The sequence below is a fragment of the Nerophis ophidion genome, linkage group LG09 (assembly GCF_033978795.1).
Source record: "Nerophis ophidion isolate RoL-2023_Sa linkage group LG09, RoL_Noph_v1.0, whole genome shotgun sequence".
In the NCBI taxonomy this organism is placed as follows: domain Eukaryota; kingdom Metazoa; phylum Chordata; class Actinopteri; order Syngnathiformes; family Syngnathidae; genus Nerophis; species Nerophis ophidion.
The window spans coordinates 75,566,002-75,586,082 of NC_084619.1; the positions used below are offsets into that span (position 1 = coordinate 75,566,002).

Consider the following 20,081-nt stretch of genomic DNA (forward strand, 5'->3'; position numbering starts at 1 on the left):
GACGTCTGATAGTATAACATGAAAACATAGCGTAGTTATTTTCTCAGGCTTTTGCAATGGCTGGTCAGAAAATAAGCTTCATTTCCCATAATCCCCTGCACAGGCTGACACTAGAGTGCAGGACTGGAAGGTGGGGGTGGAACGCAGTAAAGGGTAGAAGAGGACGACGCATGCGGCAGACGTGTGATCGGAGTAGATAAGAAAGTTCAATACGTTAATCAAAGTCCGTCCATAAGGTATTGAGTTGCTAACAAACCCTGGCACAAACATAACCTCTTGCTTACTAAAGCGCTACCTCTGTCTCCAGCGTTTCCCAGGATGGAAAAGTGTCCGGTCCCAGCAGGCACAAGACATCGATACGTTGACTGTGATTGAACGTTCATGTCCTTTAAAACCGACTTTGAAACAATGCTGCAAAATAGTCCTATTTGTAAATTGAGACAAGGTTGACGTCCACGATGTTGGTTGGGAAATGACCAAAATTCAAAGATCGAATCAATGTCCATACATTGATTGAACGTTTCCACTTTGTATTTGGGTTTTAGAATATTGTTTGGGAAATGACCAACATTCAATAGTCAAATCAAGGTCAGAACCCAACATTGAATAAAGCATGGTGTTTCCACGTTGTTTTGGGGTTTCAGAATATTGGTTGGGAAACGACCAAATTTCAACGGTTAAATCAACGTTAAAACCTGACGTTCAATAAACGACATAAAAATTTTTTTTCAACATTGTATTTGTGTTGTAGACCAGTCAGTGGTCTACAACGGGAAACCAAAGTCTTTGGGTTCCGGGGGGAGTATGGTTGCAAAGCTGAAACTTAAAGGAATTGACTGAAGGGTTAATTAGACTCAACACGGGGAACCTTACCTGGCCCGGACACTGAAAGGATTGACAGATTGATAGCTCGGTTGGTGGAGTGGCCGTGCCAGCAACTTGAGGGTTGCAGGTTCGATTCCCGCTTCTGCCATTCTAGTCACTGCCGTTGTGTCCTTGGGCAAGACACTTTACCCACCTGCTCCCAGTCCCCACCCACACTGCTTTAAATGTAACTTCGATATTGGGTTTCACTATGTAAAGCGCTTTGATTCACTTGAGAAAAGCGCTATATAAATATAATTCACTTCACTTCAATTCACGTCCCCAACCACCGGGCCGCGGACCAATTAGTACCGGGCCTCACAAGAGATAAAAAAAATAAAAAATATATATATATTTTTTTTAAATTACGTTTGTATTAAAACAACATAAAAAACAAAATATATACATTATATATCAATATAGATCAATACAGTCTGCAGAGATACAGTCCGTAAGCACACATGATTTATATTTATTACATAGGTTGGGAGTAAGGTTTTCATTGTATATTAGTGCGACCCCTCCACCACTCACCCTCACTTCTTTTCAGGGGACGGGCAATATGTGCATTCGTGTAGTTAGGAGGAGATGCCTCATTCGGTGCAAAAAAAATGTCTGGTCTGAGCCAGGTTTCGTTAAGATTGTTGTCTCTAATGACCTCACTAACTAATAACGTTTTGGGAGACAATGGTCTTATGTTTAAAAAGCTCACATTAGTATATGACGTTGTGATTTAGGGCTATATAAGTAAACATTGATTGATTGATTGATTGATTGATTTATGACAAAAAATTAAATTAAAAACCTGCCTGCGGTCCGTGGGACAAATTTTCAAGCGTTGACCGGTCCGCAGCTACAAAAAGGTTGGGGACCACTGCTGTAGAATATTAGTTGGGAAATGACCAAAATTCAACGGTCAAATCAACGTCAGAACCCAACATTGAATAAACGTTGTCAAAAAGCATGTTTTTTTTGGATTTTAAAATCAGGGTTGGGAAATGACCAAATTTAAACAGACAGATTGTCGTTAAAAATTGACATTGATTAAACGTTGTCAAAAAGCAGGTTGTTTCAACGTTGTATTTATGTTGTGGAATATTGGTTGGGAAATGACCAAATGTCAACGATCAAATCAACGACACAACTTGACATTGATCAAATGTCGTCAAAAAGAACATTGTTTCAACGTTTTGTGTTGTAGAATATTGGTTGGGAAATGACCAAATTTCAATAGTCAAATCAAGGTCAGAACCCAACATTGAATAAACGTCTAAAAGCATGTTTTTTCAACGTTGTATTTGTGTTGTAAAATATTGTTTGGGAAATGTCCACATTTCAGTAAATTAAGGTAAATATATATTTTATAAATAACTGACGCGATTGGAATGAAATTCAAATGTGACTAAGTAAAAGTTGTTTATTTTAAACAAGAATACTCAAGTGAAAGTAAAAAAAGTATGTTGCATTCAAACTACTCTGACAGGTACATTTTATCCAAAAAGTAACCTAAGTAAATGTAACGTGATTATAACATTGGCCCAGTTGCCGCTCTATGGTGCCAAATACTAGATAAATCCCTCAGCGGCGATGGATGGCCGGAGCCCTCCTCTGTAGCTCCCACTCCTTTCCCTCTGTTGCAAGTCTTGTTGATTCTATGTAACATGTTTATCTGTGCTATTACTATGAGACATTTTTTTTTCTTGGCCTCAGTCTGGACTCCCTCCCTGGAGTCCAGCCTTTGACTGAACATTTTTGTAGCCCTCCCCCTTCCCAACTTACCTGTTCCTCACCTTTATAGTGTAGGTTGGCAGAACCCTCAGCGATCCTATTTCTGTCTCCCTGTAATGTTTGTCTGTTTTTGAATGGCATTGTGCTGAAAATGTAATTTCCCCTCGGGGATTAACAGAGTACTTCTGAATCCGAACCTGAATAAAATGACCGTGTAGTCAAGGAGAGCGACATTTTTTCCCTCCGCACTTCCTCATGCCTCCTTCTCCCCCCTCAGACGTCCACCACGACCGTCGGCGTCGTCGTGACCGACGTCAACGACAATGATCCAGAATTTGAAGACGCCGCGGCGCCCTTGAACTTCACGGTCCAAGAAGAGAAGGCCAATCTGTTCGTGGGACAAGTCAAGGTGAGTAAAAAGTAATTGTTGCTTTTTCCGTCACCATTGCTTTATTTCGATCCCAGCATCGTTCCAAAGACCTTTAAATGTACCAAACATTGTGTCACAGACTTTTCCAGCACGATCATCAGTTTTTTTTTCCACTGGTTTCGATTAATTAGTCCCAGTCCATTGATAAAACAATTAAAAGATACATGGAAATGATCTTGAATAGCCACAAAATTGTAGCTGAAGCAATAAAACCAATTGGTCATGGTTTCATCGCCTAATCCCCTTATCGAGACATCCAACAAGCCTTTTCGCATTTTAATAGGAAATTAATCTCAAAATTAATTATTATAAGCTAAAACTTGTCGTGCATTTTCTTTAACATTTTAAGGGTTGCTTTTTGTACCTAAAGAGATAATGTGAGGTTTTTCTTCAGAAGAAAAACATTGATTGGTGTTGAACTGAATATTGTCTTTTATTAAGTCTCGGTCCTTTTATGCAGATGTTTACAAGTTTTATGTATAATTGTTACTAATTGTTACTGGGGCGGTATAGCTCGGTTGGTAGAGTGGCTGTGCTAGCAACTTGAGGGTTCCAGGTTCGATCCCTGCTCCCACCTTCCTAGTCACTGCCGTTGTGTCCTTGGGCAAGACACTTTACCCACCTGCTCCCAGTGCCACCCACACTGGTTTAAATGGAACTTAGATATTGGGTTTCACTATGTAAAGCGCTTTGAGTCACTAGAGAAAAGCGCTATATAAATATAATTCACTTCACTTCACTTACTACAGATGTTTCCATCTCAATCATGGGACCGGGGGCTGATATTTGCCTTTTTTTAACTTATTTGCGATCGGCGGAATAAAAAATGAACAATATCTAGTGAGGGGCCTTTTGTACTCCCTCGTCCCAGGAAGAATGCCTGGCGGAATTTTTTTATTTATACAAACGCCGTTTTCATATGAGTTGGGAAATTGTGTTAGATGTAAATATAAACAGAATACAATGATTTGCAAATCCTTTTCAAGCCATATTCAGTTGAATATGCTACAAAGACAACATATTTGATGTTCAAACTCATACACTTTATATATTTTTTGCAAATGATAATTAACTTTGAATTTCATGGCTGCAACACATGCCAAAGTAGTTGGGAAAGGGCATGTTCAACACTGTGTTACATCACCTTTTCTTTTAACAACACTCAATAAACGTGTGGGAACGGAGGAAACTAATTGTTGAAGCTTCGAAAGTGGTGACCCTTAAAAGAGTGGGGAATAGGTAAACTCTGGGGAAGGATGAGTAAAAGAATGCATTGTAGAGTGGGGGAAAAAACTCCATAGCAAAGCACATATACATTTTACATACATACATTTCAAGATTATTTTTATTGTCAATTCTTTAACATGCACAAGACACATAAGAACTAAAAATGACATGTTCATACATGTCCAGACTTGCAACAGAAGGGAGGGAGTGGGGGGCCACGGTGGCCGGCTGCAGCTCTTCAGGCGCTGCCCAGCGATCCATTATGTAAATGGCGTTAAGTATATTGTCTTTACAGTCTATTCAATTGAATATAGGTTGAAAAGGATTTGCAAAACATTGTATTCTGTTTTTATTTACCATTTACACAACGTGCCAATGTCACTGCTTTTGGGTTAGGTATCATATTTATATTCTTTTATCTGTTATTGGAGACTTAATGTTAGAGAGTAGCTGAACATGAGCTTCACCTACACTAAAGACTGCTCTCATCATGATAAAATAACTGTTGATTGTGTTATTATGCTGTTGTGCAGTATGCCACATTATACATCTTGCAATATAACTATCACCATGCGGTATAAAGTATGCTGATATTGTTGGAAATGTACCACCTGTATCGCGACTTTGTCATCAGCCATTTTCCTATTAGTGCTTTAATTAGTACTTGGACAGAGTGGATGTGGTCGTTTCCGGTCATGAGTCTCCATCGCCACATTTTTAAGTGGTGATAGAGCAGTGGGTTTATGAAGTGTGAAATAAGACAGAAAGGAAGCAAGCTGTGTTTGCATGAGCTGCAGCCGCCTGCTGACTCTGGTCCAACTACGTCCTCACAAAGGCGGCTGGGTTGGTGCTTGGCCCCGCCCATCCTTCTCCTCCATCTCTTCCCCCACTCGCACTCTCCTCGTCTCTTCACGACGTCTCTCTCGCCAGCGCCGGCCTTCTTGACTCACACAGTGCAGAAGTGCATGAAAGCAGTGAGCTTTCAGACGGCGATGTTGCAGATGAGCTTGATCAAGGAGGCTTTGTACTCGCCCCCTCTGTGGTGTGTCTGTTTGCACAAAGACAATGGCCTCCACTGTTTCGCTAATCAGATCAAAGCAAGTGCTCATTATCTACTATATATATATATATATATATATATATATATATATATATATATATATATATATATATATATATATTTATATATATATATATGTATGTATATATATACATGTATATAATGTGTGTGTATATATATATATGTATATATATATGTATGTAGGTGTGGGAAAAATCACAAGACTACTTCATCTGTACAGAACTGTTTCATGAGGGGCTCCCTCAATCATCAGAAAATATCCTGATGATTGAGGGAACCCCCTCATGAAACAGTTCTGTACAGATGAAGTAGTCTTGTGATTTTTCCCACACCTACATATTGCGCTCTACCACGGTATCGAGCACTATTCTTTGGATAATCCAATCAAGATATATATATATATATATATATATATATATATATATATATATATATATACATATATATATATATATATATATATGTATATATATATATGTATATATATATATATATATATATATATATATATATATATATATATATATATATATATATACATATATATATATATTTATATAATATACAGTATGTATGTGAGTTTGTGTATATAGATACATAAACAGTATACATAAATGTCAAGAATAGAAGCTTTTGTGTGCTCCTCACTATCATATATCAAGGACACGGTGCATAAGAAGACATACTATAAAACTACAGTTCAAATAAAATGCTGATGCTAAAACTTCAAGGAGAAGCAAGAACATTAATTGATGCTCTTAAAACTTTACAATGCGTCAAGGTGGTCATACACTCATTTTTTTAACGGCTGGGCTCATTTTTACCCCCTTTTTCAAACCCCTTAATTGCTTTTGGACATTAATAAAAAAAATCCGATTAAAATGACACATTATCACATCCTGCAGGAAGATGTCAGCTAACATCATCACTGTGGGTGTGCGGCGGTTCACGTAACTTTTTGCCTTTTTTCCTTTTTAAAGTTTTTTTATTTATTTATTTTGCTCGTCAGCAAAAACAACATCCTGCAGTAATGGTGCGCCAACACAAAAACAAGTTTAATGATCATTTCGGGAACAAAACATTTTTTCTTTTACCACACATTAAACAATTTATGGGATGCTCGGGTTGGCATGATTGAGACGGAGGTTGTGGACCCAGGGCAAGACGAGGTAACGTGCAGGAAAAAAAGTATTTATTAGTGGCAAAACAAAAGACGGGAGCCGCTAGGAAGTGCACCAGAAGTGTAGGGGGAAGATATGCAGCTACAAAGGCAAAAGAGACTCCAAAATGACTAAACAGAATGCTGCAGGACTACAAAAGTCTCAGCATAGACGGCGTCTACAAAACCTAATGTTCCCACAAAGGAAAATAGCAGCATGTGAACTTAAATAGATATGTCCTGATGACAAACAGGTGCATGATGCCAGCGCTCGCAGGCACGAGTGACGTTGCTGCAGGTGAGCGCACACAAAACAGGAAGTGAAACCAAATTAAGAATGCCAGACTGGAACCAAAAAACACCCAAACATGAACAAACTCAGAATAAGACATGACCTGCGACCACAGGTCATAAAGTGACTGTAGAGCAGGGGTGTCCAAAGTGCGGCCCGGGGGCCATCTGCGGCCCACAGGTATTTTTTTTAAAGGCACATTGTAAAAATACTATTTAAAAAAAACCAAAAAAAAAACATAAAAAGTGTTATAAAAGAGCCAACAGGTGAAATGTAACAAGAAAATGTTGTAACGTTTACTATTTTTAATAACACAAAGCTGCCATGCAGGCTGTTTCTTTCTTTAAAAAATAATAATGAATCAAAATCAATGACATTATGAATTATTGACCTGATCAAGGCTCCAATAACGTCACATTAAATATTCCACTTTGAGACATTCTTTGGGGGAAATGTTGCATATTTTGTGTTTGCTATGTAAAAAAAGTAAGCTGTTTTTTTTAATGTGTTTTAAAAAGGGCCTAAAACATACAAACAAAAAACATAAATAACAATAAAACTTATACTCTGAAGTTGATCTGGAGGTTATTGTGTAAAAAAGTTAATACAATTTATAATTATTTTTTTATCACTTTAATGAGTAGGACCCTTTTGGATCCCCAATAATTGTTGTGTAATTTTTTTTTAAGTGTCATTCCTAAAAAAATAATAATGAATTGAAATCAATGTTGTTATGAGTTATTGACCTTTTTAAGGCTCCAATTATTATATAATCTCAAATATTCCAATTGAAAATTTTATTGGGTGAAAATATTACATATTTTGTGGGTTTTTTTCCATAAAAAAACAGGGTTTTCTTTGACAAAAAGAGCATACAACTTAAATCTTTAATAACGTTATATACTGAATAATTACACGTTTTTTTGACCAAAACCCTTTAGGGTCCCCGGGATCAACCCTGAGTGGAGGCCCAAGTGTATATTTCTTTGTACATATATTGGTTTTTAACATAAAAAATATCAAAATGGCCCCCGCTTGCTTTGATTTTTCAGTGTGCGGCCCTCAGTGGAAAAAGTTTGGACCCCCCTGCTGTAGAGTGTTTATTACACAATATATCAGAAGTTTAGTACATGTTGCATCAGAAGCAAACACATAAACAAATAGTGAGTGTTAGAATAATTGCTTTTAAGTGATCACAAAAAAGTTGTTACATTGAGTGCCCGGTGAGGAGACTAAAAGCCGTCTTTGATCCTACCAAGAAGAAGACTTGTAAAACTCCACTGTGGCGGGTGTAAGCAACTTGAAGGTGTTTCTGTTTCCTTCATGTTTTGTAATCAACAGAAATATATTGTTTTAACCCAAGAACTACAAAGCAGAGAGAAAGCAGGATCCTCCCAAGTTTCAGACGACCTCTTTTTGGACTACTTTACAAAATCTCTTCTTCGAACTGTTTTACCACCTTTTCTGTGAATTGTTTACAACCCCGTCCCTTTGGAAGCAGCTGTTGACATGTGGTCAGGGAAAGTCCAACTAAAGGAGGAGGCAGGCAAACTTTCACCAGAGCGTACAAAAGTACAGACCAGACGTTTCTCCTCAAATTGAGCCAAATTTTATTGTCTCTGTTTGATTCTTTGCGTCTTGTCCTGTTTAAAAGATGTCATCAGTGTTTGAACCTGACTGTGAGATTCATAAATATTTAGATGAGTGCTGTCAGATTATTATTATTATTATTTTTTAACCACATGAATCACACTTTTTAACATCACTATTTTCAATTTGGATTAATTCAGATTAATCACGTTATTACTCACTTGCATGATTTAAATTAAGTTAAAAAAAAGAGCCTGATATTCTTAATGTAATATTACTGTCAGAATGTCCTTGAGAAACACATCTAAAAAAAAAAAATCTTGGATGCACTTAATTTATTTGTCAAAAACTTGGTAACAGTTTTACCTTAATTCCCCTTAGTATCCATTTCGAGTGATATTTGCCAGTAACAAAATTGACCATCGACCTGATCATTGGCCGTATCAAAACTGACACGACCTTTGAGGAAAGTAGCATGTACTGGCACAGGTTCGGTGACCACAGATGTTGCGCTAGCTGTCCAAAGTCTGGACCCAGGGTGGACCACTCATCTGTGCTTAAGTTAGGGACGTCTCTGTGATGCTGACCTGTCCCTGCTCAAGATGAATTTGATCCACTATGGACTAGACTCTCACACTATTATGTTAGATCCACTATGGACTGGACTCTCACACTATTATGTTAGATCCACTATGGACTGGACTCTCACACTATTATGTTAGATCCACTATGGACTGGACTCTCACACTATTATGTTAGATCCACTATGGATTGGACTCTCACACTATTATGTTAGATCCACTATGGACTGGACTCTCACACTATTATGTTAGATCCACTATGGACTGGACTCTCACACTATTATGTTAGATCCACTATGGACTGGACTCTCACACAATTATGTTAGATCCACTATGGACTGGACTCACACTATTATGTTAGATCCACTATGGACTGGACTCTCACTATTATGTTAGATCCACTATGGACTGGACTCTCACACTATTATGTTAGATCCACTATGGACTGGACTCTCACAATATTATGTTAGATCCACTATGGACTGGACTCTCACACAATTATGTTAGATCCACTATGGACTGGACTCTCACTATTATGTTAGATCCACTATGGACTAGACTCTCACACTATTATCTTAGAGCCACTGTGGACTGGACTCTCACTATTATGTTAGATCCACTATGGACTGGACTCTCACTATTATGTTAGATCCACTATGGACTGGACTCTCACACTATTATGTTAGATCCACTATGGACTGGACTCTCACAATATTATGTTAGATCCACTATGGACTGGACTCTCACAATATTATGTTAGATCCACTATGGACTGGACTCTCACACTATTATGTTAGATCCACTATGGACTGGACTCTCACACTATTATGTTAGATCCACTATGGACTGGACTCTCACAATATTATGTTAGATCCACTATGGACTGGACTCTCACACTATTATGTTAGATCCACTATGGACTGGACTCTCACACTATTATGTTAGATCCACTATGGACTTGACTCTCACTATTATGTTAGATCCACCATTGACTGGACTGTCACACTATTATGTTAGATCCACTATGGACTGGACTATCACTTTCATGTTAGATCTGCTATGGACTGGACTCTCACTATTATGTTAGATCCACTATGGACTGGACTCTCACTATTATGTTGGATCCACTATGGACTGGACTCTCACTATTATGTTAGATCCACTATGGACTGGACTCTCACAATATTATGTTAGATCCACTATGGACTGGACTCTCACAATATTATGTTAGATCCACTATGGACTGGACTCTCACACTATTATGTTAGATCCACTATGGACTGGACTCTCACACTATTATGTTAGATCCACTATGGACTGGACTCTCACAATATTATGTTAGATCCACTATGGACTGGACTCTCACAATATTATGTTAGATCCACTATGGACTGGACTCTCACAATATTATGTTAGATCCACTATGGACTGGACTCTCACACTATTATGTTAGATCCACTATGGACTGGACTCTCACACTATTATGTTAGATCCACTATGGACTTGACTCACACTATTATGTTAGATCCACCATGGACTGGACTCTCACACTATTATGTTAGATCCACTATGGACTGGACTATCACTTTCATGTTAGATCTGCTATGGACTGGACTCTCACTATTATGTTAGATCCACTATGGACTGGACTCTCACTATTATGTTGGATCCACTATGGACTGGACTCTCACTATTATGTTAGATCCACTATGGACTGGACTCTCACAATATTATGTTAGATCCACTATGGACTGGACTCTCACAATATTATGTTAGATCCACTATGGACTGGACTCTCACACTATTATGGTAGATCCACTATGGACTGGACTCTCACACTATTATGTTAGATCCACTATGGACTGGACTCTCACAATATTATGTTAGATCCACTATGGACTGGACTCTCACACTCTTATGTTAGATCCACTATGGACTGGACTCTCACACTATTATGTTAGATCCACTATGGACTGGACTCTCACAATATTATGTTAGATCCACTATGGACTGGACTCTCACAATATTATGTTACATCCACTATCCATGGTCGTCAGCAAAGAAAAATGCATGAATTAGTTGCACCGTTTATTAAGCCGCAGGCTAAAAGCGTAGGAGAAAGTAGCAACTTACTGTACTACGGCAAAGAATGGTTAAATACAACCAGAAGTTACCGACTCTTGTTGTATTTTTCATTAAAAGTGTCAGTATCTGAACGATGCAGTGATTTTTTTAAAGCACGGATAGTTCCTAAAGCTCATATAAATATAGAGTGTCCGCCCTGAGATGGGTAGGTTGTGAGTTCAAACCCCAGCCGAGTCATACCAAAGACTATAAAAATGGTTGCCATTACCTCCGTGTTTGGTACTCAGCATCAAGGCTTGGAATTGGGGGTTGGATCAGCACAAATGATTCCGGGGCGTGGCCACCGCTGCTGCTCACTGCTCCCCTCACCTCCCAGGGGGTGAACAAGGGGATGAGTCAAATGCAGAGGACGGATTTCACCACACTTAGTATATGTGTGACTACCATCAGTACTTTAACTTTAACTTTAATATATAAATATAAATATATATATAAAATATTGGGGGGGTTATTGTCAAATTGTTACTGCATGAATATATTAACGGGCTTCTGTATTTGTGGTTAATTTATTTATTGTCATATTTACTGTGATTTAGAAACAACGTCTAGTGAAAATGATGAGCATCCGCGACTGATTTTTCTCCCCCCGTTGTATAATTTGTCGTTACTTGAAGAATGGTATGTTGCGGCATTATGTCCATTGTTGTTCCGCTGTGACGAAAAGTCGAGTTCGTCCAACCGATGTGTTGCCCTTTTGAACCCGTGTGTGATTATTCACCAGAGTGCGCCTCAAACCAAGCGAGCGCTTGTCTCGGCTCGCTGGATTGAGCCTGAAGTCTGTGTGAATATGCAAGAGCGTTAGAATCCAAAAAACAAAAATCCTGGCTCTAATGGATGGTGTTCTGGATCAGATCAAACACACAACAGCTGCTGTCAGCCTTAAGGCAAACGCCTTCAGTTTTGAAATGTGCTGCTCGTTCAAATATGTATCGCTTTCTGCCGTTGTTGTTCTATGTAATTACCGATAGTCGGTTTTTCGGAACGTTTCTCCAGGGTCAGGAGGGAAAATGAGGTGTATTTGGGACTCTTTACTGCCGGGGACCGTATTTGTGAGTCAGTGCGTATATCTCCCAAAACGGGAGACTTGTAAACCACGGAAGAGGGTTTTCAAACTTTGGCATTTCCGACTGGCCTGGAAATGCCTCGGGATCCCCCAGGAGGAGTTGGACGAAGCGGCTGGGGAGACAACTGAAGAAAGAAGCTTCCATCCATCCATCATCTTCCGCTTATCCGAGGTCGGGTCGCGGGGGCAACATCCTAAGCAGGGAAACCCAGACTTCCCTCTCCCCAGCCACTTCGTCCAGCTCTTCCCGGGGGATCCCGAGGCGTTCCCAGGCCAGCCGGGAGACATAGTCTTCCCAACGTGTCCTGGGTCTTCCCCGTGGGCTCCTACCGGTTGGACGTGCCCTAAACACCTCCCTAGGGAGGCGTTCGGGTGGCATCCGGACCAGATGCCCGAACCACCTCATCTGGCTCCTCTCGATGTGAAGGACCAGCGGCTTTACTTTGAGTTCCTCCCGAATGGCAGAGCTTCTCACCCTATCTCTAAGGGAGAGACCCACCACACGGCGGAGGAAACTCATTTGGGCCGCTTGTACCCGTGATCTTATCCTTTCGGTCATGACCCAAAGCTCATGACCATAGGTGAGGATGGGAACGTAGATCGACCGGTAAATTGAGAGCTTTGCCTTCCGGCTCAGCTCCTTCTTCACCACAACGGACCGGTACAACGTCCGCATTACTGAAGACGCCGCACCGATCCGCCTGTCGATCTCACGATCCACTCTTCCCTCACTCGTGAACAAGACTCCTAGGTACTTGAACTCCTCCACTTGGGGCAGGGTCCCCTCCCCAACCCGGAGATGGCACTCCACCCTTTTCGGGCGAGAACCACGGACTCGGACTTGGAGGTGCTGATTCTCATTCCGGTCGCTTCACACTCGGCTGCGAACCGATCCAGCTTAAAACCAAAAATCCGAACAGGACCAGATCGTTGCAAAATGAACAACCACATCATGCACCGAGACAACGGCAAAATCATCGGCACAGAAAGTAACAAATTCAAACGATGGATTAAGCAGGCGATCAAACTAAGGAAGTGGTCCAAAGAAACCATCAATCGGGATGAGGGTGCATTGGACTCCCTCCCCTATTAACCATCAAGCCAACCAGGTAGACTTGACAGGTCTGCCTGGTTGGCCACGCCTGTAAGAACAGCTGATCACAGTGGTCAGGTGACCCTTCTGAAGAAAACTGCATACGACAGTCCAAACATGTCCAGTAAAGATTCCATCTAAATATACCGAAAATATTGTCTGAGTACAAGAACATTTGAAAGAGCTTGTTAAAAACCTGGAACTGAACGCCCAGAGAACAGTGGAGATGATCATGGACTTCAGGAAAGTCACAGCCCCACCTTCCCTCCTCACCCTGAGCGACTCTCCCACCCCCGTCTCCATTGTGGACTCCTTCCGTTTCTTGGGCACCAGCATCACCCAGGACCTCAAGTGGGAGCCGACCATTAGCTCCCTCATCAAGAAGGCCCAGCAGAGGATGTACTTCCTGTGGCAGCTGAGGAAACTCAAGGTTCCGACCGAGATGCTGGTGCAGTTTTACACAACCACCATCGAGTCCGTCTGCACCTCCTCCATCACCGTGTGGTTACCAGGCGCCACAGTCCAGGACAAGCATCGACTGCGGCGCATGATACGTGCTGCTGAAAAGGTGATTGGCTGCAAGCTCCTACCCCTCCAGGACCTGTTCTCCTCCAGGACCAGGAGGCGTGTGGGTCGGATCACAGCTGACTCTTCTCACCCTGGACATTAACTATTCTCCCCTCTCCCCTCAGGCTGGAGACTACAGTCCATCCAGACCCACATCTCCCGCCTCCTAAACAGTTTTTTACCCTCAGCCATTAGTGACATGAACAATAACAATATCTAACAGCTCACTTTTAGCTCTATTTTATTACCCTTTTCTGTGTTAGATGTCTGCATTGTCGGTAGTTTCCAGTGAGAGTTGGACTCCGCCAAGGCTGCCCATTGTCATCGATTCTGTTCATAACTTTTATGGACAGAATTTCTAGGCGCAGTCAGGGCTTTGAGTGGTTCTGGTTTGGTGGCTGCAGGATTAGGTCTCTGCTTTTTGCAGACGATGTGGTCCTGATGGCTTCATCTGGCCAGGATCTTCAGCTCTCACTGGATCGGTTCGCAGCCGAGTGTGAAGCGACTCCAAGCACCTCCAAGTTCAAGTCCATGGTTCTCGCCCGGAAAAGGGTGGAGTGCCATCTCCGGGTTGGGGAGGAGACCCTGCCCCAAGTGGAGGAGTTCAAGTACCTAGGAGTCTTGTTCACGAGTGAGGGAAGAGTGGATCGTGAGATCGACAGGCGGATCGGTGCGGCGTCTTCAGTAATGCGGACGTTGTATCGATCCGTTGTGGTGAAGAAGGAGCTGAGCCGGAAGGCAAAGTTCTCAATTTACCGGTCGATCTACGTTCCCATCCTCACCTATGGTCATGAGCTTTGGGTCATGACCGAAAGGATAAGATCACGGGTACAAGCGGCCCAAATGAGTTTCCTCCCTAAGAGATAGGGTGAGAAGCTCTGCCATCCGGGAGGAACTCAAAGTAAAGCCGCTGCTCCTCCACATGGAGAGGAGCCAGATGAGGTGGTTCGGGCATCTGGTCAGGATGCCACCCGAACGCCTCCCTAGGGAGGTGTTTAGGGCACGTCTAACCGGTAGGAGGCCACGGGAAAGACCAATGACACGTTGGGAAGACTATCAATGTTTACTTATATAGCCCTAAATCACTAGTGTCTCAAAGGGCTGCACAAACCACTACGACATCCTCGGTAGGCCCACATAAGGGCAAGGAAAACTCACACCCAGTGGGACGTCGGTGACAATGATGACTATGAGAACCTTGGAGGGGAGGAAAGCAATGGATGTTGAGCGGGTCTAACATGATACTGTGAAAGTTCAATCCATAATGGATCCAACACAGCCGCAAGAGTCCAGTCCAAAGCGGATCCAACACAGCAGCGAGAGTCCCGTTCACAGCGGAGCCAGCAGGAAAATATCCCAAGCGGAGGCAGGTCAGCAGTGCAGAGATGTCCCCAGTCGATCCACTATCTCTCCCGGCTGGCCTGGGAACGCCTCGGGATCCCCCGGGAGGATCTGGATGAAGTAGCGGGGGAGAGAAAAGTCTGGGCTTCCCTGCTTAGGCTGCTGCCCCCGCGACCCGACCTCGGATAAGCGGAAGAAGATGGATGGATGGATGGATGGATGCTGTTATATGTGTGTTATGTTGCACCAAGAAAAATTCCTAGTTTGTGAACCCGTTCTTACTCTGATTCTGATTCTGAAAAGATAGTTCTCGCAATTTGTTCACTCCTTTGTGGACAGTTTTTAATCCTGACTCTTTTCCTGCTGGTCTCTCTCAGCGCCGCCGTAGGCTGCCGACATTGCATCATCAGCTGACAAACATCCGACGGTTCAGGTCGTGTTTCACGCTCCGTGTAAACGAGCACAGTCACCCTCCTCGTCGCCCGGCCACCTTTTAACCCCGGGTGGGGAAACCAAAGTCTGCCACTTTCAGATAGCAGATGATTTAATCGGGAGGCATGAGACCTCCGGTTAGGCATACAATCATTTCTACATGCATCCATGCAGCGGGCGCACAAGGGTAATAATTCATCTTTCTAATAGCCAAACCCCCTCTTGTGTTTTATCGCCGCAGGCCACGGATCCAGATGCGGGGGCTAATGGCCAAGTTCACTACCGCATCGTGAATCATCCTGACTTGTTCGTAATCAGCGCCAACGGCAGCATCTACACCCGGGTCCCGCTGGACCGGGAGCTCAGGAGCCGCTACGAGCTGGTGGTGGAAGCCTCGGACGGGGCGGTGGACCCCCGGCGCACCACCTTGACCCTGACGGTGGAGGTGAAGGATATCGACGACAACAGCCCCGTCTTCTCTCAGCAGGCGTACGCGGTGAGCGTGCCGGAGAACAGCCCCGTGGGGACGGTCATCCTGACGCTCAGCGTAAGTGTTCACGGGACTTTAAGACGCGGGATACACTTCGACTTGAAAGTCTGTAAACTTTCCTCAGAGAAAATGCAAATTTGAAATAATCCAATCCAGTCCACTTTGTTTATATCGTGAAGTGAAGTGAATTATATTTATATAGCAACGCATACTTGGTCAACACCCATACTGAAGGTGGCCGTGTAAACAACTTTAACACTGTTACAAATATGCGCCACACTGTGAGCCCACACCAAACAAAAATGACAACACACATTTCGGGAGAATATTCACAAGATAAACACAATAGAACAAATACCCTGAAACCCTTGCAGCACTAACTCGTCCTGGACGCTACCACCATTTTTTTAATTTTCATTTTATTTAATATGCCATTGATATTCTTTCGTTTGTTTCTTAAAAGTTGATTTTGCACTGTTAAGTTATATAAGCGTTGCTTTTTTTATATTCAGTGTTAAAGTCAATCAGTTTAGCAAACTGAGCAATAATTAACGTTTTTATTCTGTGAAGTGAAGTGAATTATATTTATATAGCACTTTTCTCTAGTGACTCAAAGCTCTTTACATAGTGAAACCCAATATCTAAGTGTGGGTGGCATTGGGAGCAGGTGGGTCAAGTGTCTTGCCCAAGGACACAACGGCAGTGACTAAGATGGCAGAAGCGGGAATTGAACCTGCAACCCTCAAGTTGCTGACACGACCACTCTACCAACCGAGCTATGCCGCCCATATAGCACATTTAAACAAGAAAACTTCCAAAGTGCTGCACAAAAAATAGCCCTGCGATGAAGTGGCGACTTGTCCAGGGTGTACCCCGCCTTCCGCCCGATTGTAGCTGAGATAGGCGCCAGTGCCCCCCGCGACCCCAAAAGGGAATAAGCGGTAGAAATAGATGGATGGATGCACAAAAAATATTAAAAACTAGATTCAAATACCATCCTTAGCTGCACCAATGACTGAATAAAACCAAAATTAAATCAATATAAAACCACCAAAAGGATCCTGATGATACCAATTCTCAAATCCCTTCACTGAATTCCTGTTCCACTCTGGATTGAGTACAAAGTCTCCCTACTCACCCACCAGTGCCTCCCCTCTACGACTCAAACCCAAATCCTCCACACGACACCTCCACTCCGGACAGGCTAACCTCCTCCAACCTCTGAGGACAAACCTACGAACAATGGGAGACCGGGCTTTATGGAATGCTCTCCCTGACCACCTGAGGGCACCACAGACTGTCAAAGCTTTTACAAAAGGCTTAAAAACCCTTCTTTCTACAAAAGCCTTTTTTTTTTAGACATATGCATACTAGTTCTAGCTATTAGGCTGTTCTAGTTTTTATTTGTATTTATTTTTATCATCTTTTTATTTTTATTTTTTTCAATACACTGTAGCACTTTGAGGTTGTTTGTCCAATGTGGACGGCATAGCTCGGTTGGTAGAGTGGCCGTGCCAGCAACTTGAGGGTTGCAAATTCGATTCCCGCTTCCGCCATCCTAGTCACTGCCGTTGTGTCCTTGGGCAAGACACTTTACCCACCTGCTCCCAGTGCCACCCACACTGCTTTAAATGGAACTTAGATATTGGGTTTCACTATGTAAAGCGATTTGAGTCACTAGAGAAAAGCGCTATAAAAATATAATTCACTTCACAATGTAAAGTGCTTTTCTACAAATAAAATATATTATTTGTATTATTATTATCATTTAAGAAAAGTCAAACTGCTAACCTTATCAAACTTTTGTAAACACTACAGGCGATGTTGGAAATAACATTTTAATGCCACTTAATGGCAGGCGGCAGTAAAAAGGAACTACACACTGTTATCAAAAAATGAAATCAAAGTCTGCACTACATATTTTTCACTAACAAAGCAGATACATTTCTTATCGTTTTATGGATATTATAATATACTGAAATATCAGAGGAAAAAACATCATTTACACTACCTTATTTCAGATTTTGTTTCCATTTTGAATGAATATCTCAGATGTGTTTGAACATATTACTCAAAATAAGTAAAAAAAAAAATGGTTTGAAATAAGTTGTTTAATCATTTTTATTATTTAAAAAAAATATAATCTACATGTTTGAATTAAGCTTTTGCAGTGTTGGAAATATCAGGAATTATAATAGTCTGTACCACAGTCAAACTACAAACATTTTAAAACATTTGTTAAATATCTTTTTTTAAACATTTTAACGTTTTTATTGGAAAGCAAAAAAACTGAAAAAAGGTCTGCAATATTTATTTATTTGTTGTCTTTTTTTCTCATCTTTTTTCATGCCATTTTTTTTTTGTCTTATGAAAAATGTACTAAAATGTCAGATAACACATTCAAATAAACTAATTCTGCCAATAACTTAACACTTTTTAACTTGTTTTAATTCTGATTATTTTGCTTATTTGGAGTAATAATTTTGATATTTTTTGTTCCATATTACCTAAAATAAGTCTAACATGAAAAAAAGATCATACTGGTCTCAAAATAGGTAGTTTATTTACCCTTTTTTATTTTTTATTTTTACTGAAATGTATTCTTGCCTACCTTTTTAAAATTTAGCTTTTGCAGTGTTTGAAATAATGTGTACATATATATATATATATATATATATATATATATATATATATATATATATATATATATATATATATATATATATATATATATATATATATATATATATATATATATATATATGTATATGTATATATATATATATATATATATATATATATGTATATATATATATATGTATATATATGTATATATATATATATATATATATATATGTATATATATATATATGTATATATATGTGTATATATATATATATATATATATATATATATACATATACATATATATATATATATATATATATATATATATATATATATATATATATATATATATATATATATATATATATATATATATAGAGGTAGTCACCTGAAAGGGTTTTTCATATTACAGGTGTCATAGTTTTGATGCCTTCAGTGACAATCTACAATGTAAATAGTCAAGAAAATGCATTAAATGAGAAGGTGTGTCCAAACTTTTGGCCTATATATATATATATATATATATATATATATATATATATATATATATATATATATATATATATATATATATATATATATATATATATATATAGTTATTTTGCATGCAATATAATTTGCTTAATACTGCTGACTTTGCAGTATACATCCTCTCATTCTTCTTGCATTATTGCTGTAGTTTAGCCATTTTGCACTGAGCAGCCATGACGGACAACTTTACTACAACAACAAAACATTAGTGGCATGACTCAACTTTGCCACCTCCTGCTGCCCAAAAAAGCCAAAGAAAAAGCGAAACATGCTCGGAGTGCATCTGCGCAGGTGTATTTGGTTTTCACGAGAGTGTCGCTTGTTTTAAAAATTGTGACCTTTTCGGGTTGTTGAATGTTGCTCCGCTTCTCATGAGGTTAATTATGTCCGTTGATTCTATATAACGAGTGTTTGTCGCTGGGAAAAAAAAAAAAATTAAAAACTTGTTCAAAAGGTTTTGCATAACCAACCGAGTCTGTCTTTGGGTGGATTTAACTAAAAATGTCAGTGCACATTTTTGTTTATGGCTGTGACGAGACGTCGAGGAAACATTGCGGATGGCGGAGAGGAAGGATGAGTAATTGCGGGCGTATTGTGGCTGACAAATTGTGGGGGAAGAAGAAGGTGAAGAGGAGGGTGAAGGGTATGAGTGACACTTGTGCTGGGACATTCATCTCCTGGAGGGCCAGATACAAAAAAGCTGGAAAGACACCTGAGCAGTGAAAAGATGATTAGATTTGTGTTTGTTTTTTGGGGGTGGATTGGAAGATAAAATTGTTTATTAAATATAAGTTGGATGCTGTTATTTCAAAGAATGAATGCATTTATAAAGTGGCGAT

At 40.4% G+C, this 20,081-nt stretch overlaps 1 protein-coding gene across 5 annotated transcripts in view; it reads left to right on the forward strand.

Moving 5' to 3' along the window:
* Positions 1–20,081, forward strand: part of pcdh15a (protocadherin-related 15a) — a 564,893-nt gene that overhangs the window by 378,901 nt on the left and 165,911 nt on the right. For all 5 annotated transcript variants that reach the window (XM_061911787.1, XM_061911785.1, XM_061911784.1 and 2 more), the window contains 2 exons: positions 2,870–3,001; positions 15,835–16,140. In XM_061911787.1, coding sequence (XP_061767771.1) covers positions 2,870–3,001; positions 15,835–16,140 — 438 coding nt within the window. The remainder of the gene's footprint in view (positions 1–2,869; positions 3,002–15,834; positions 16,141–20,081) is intronic.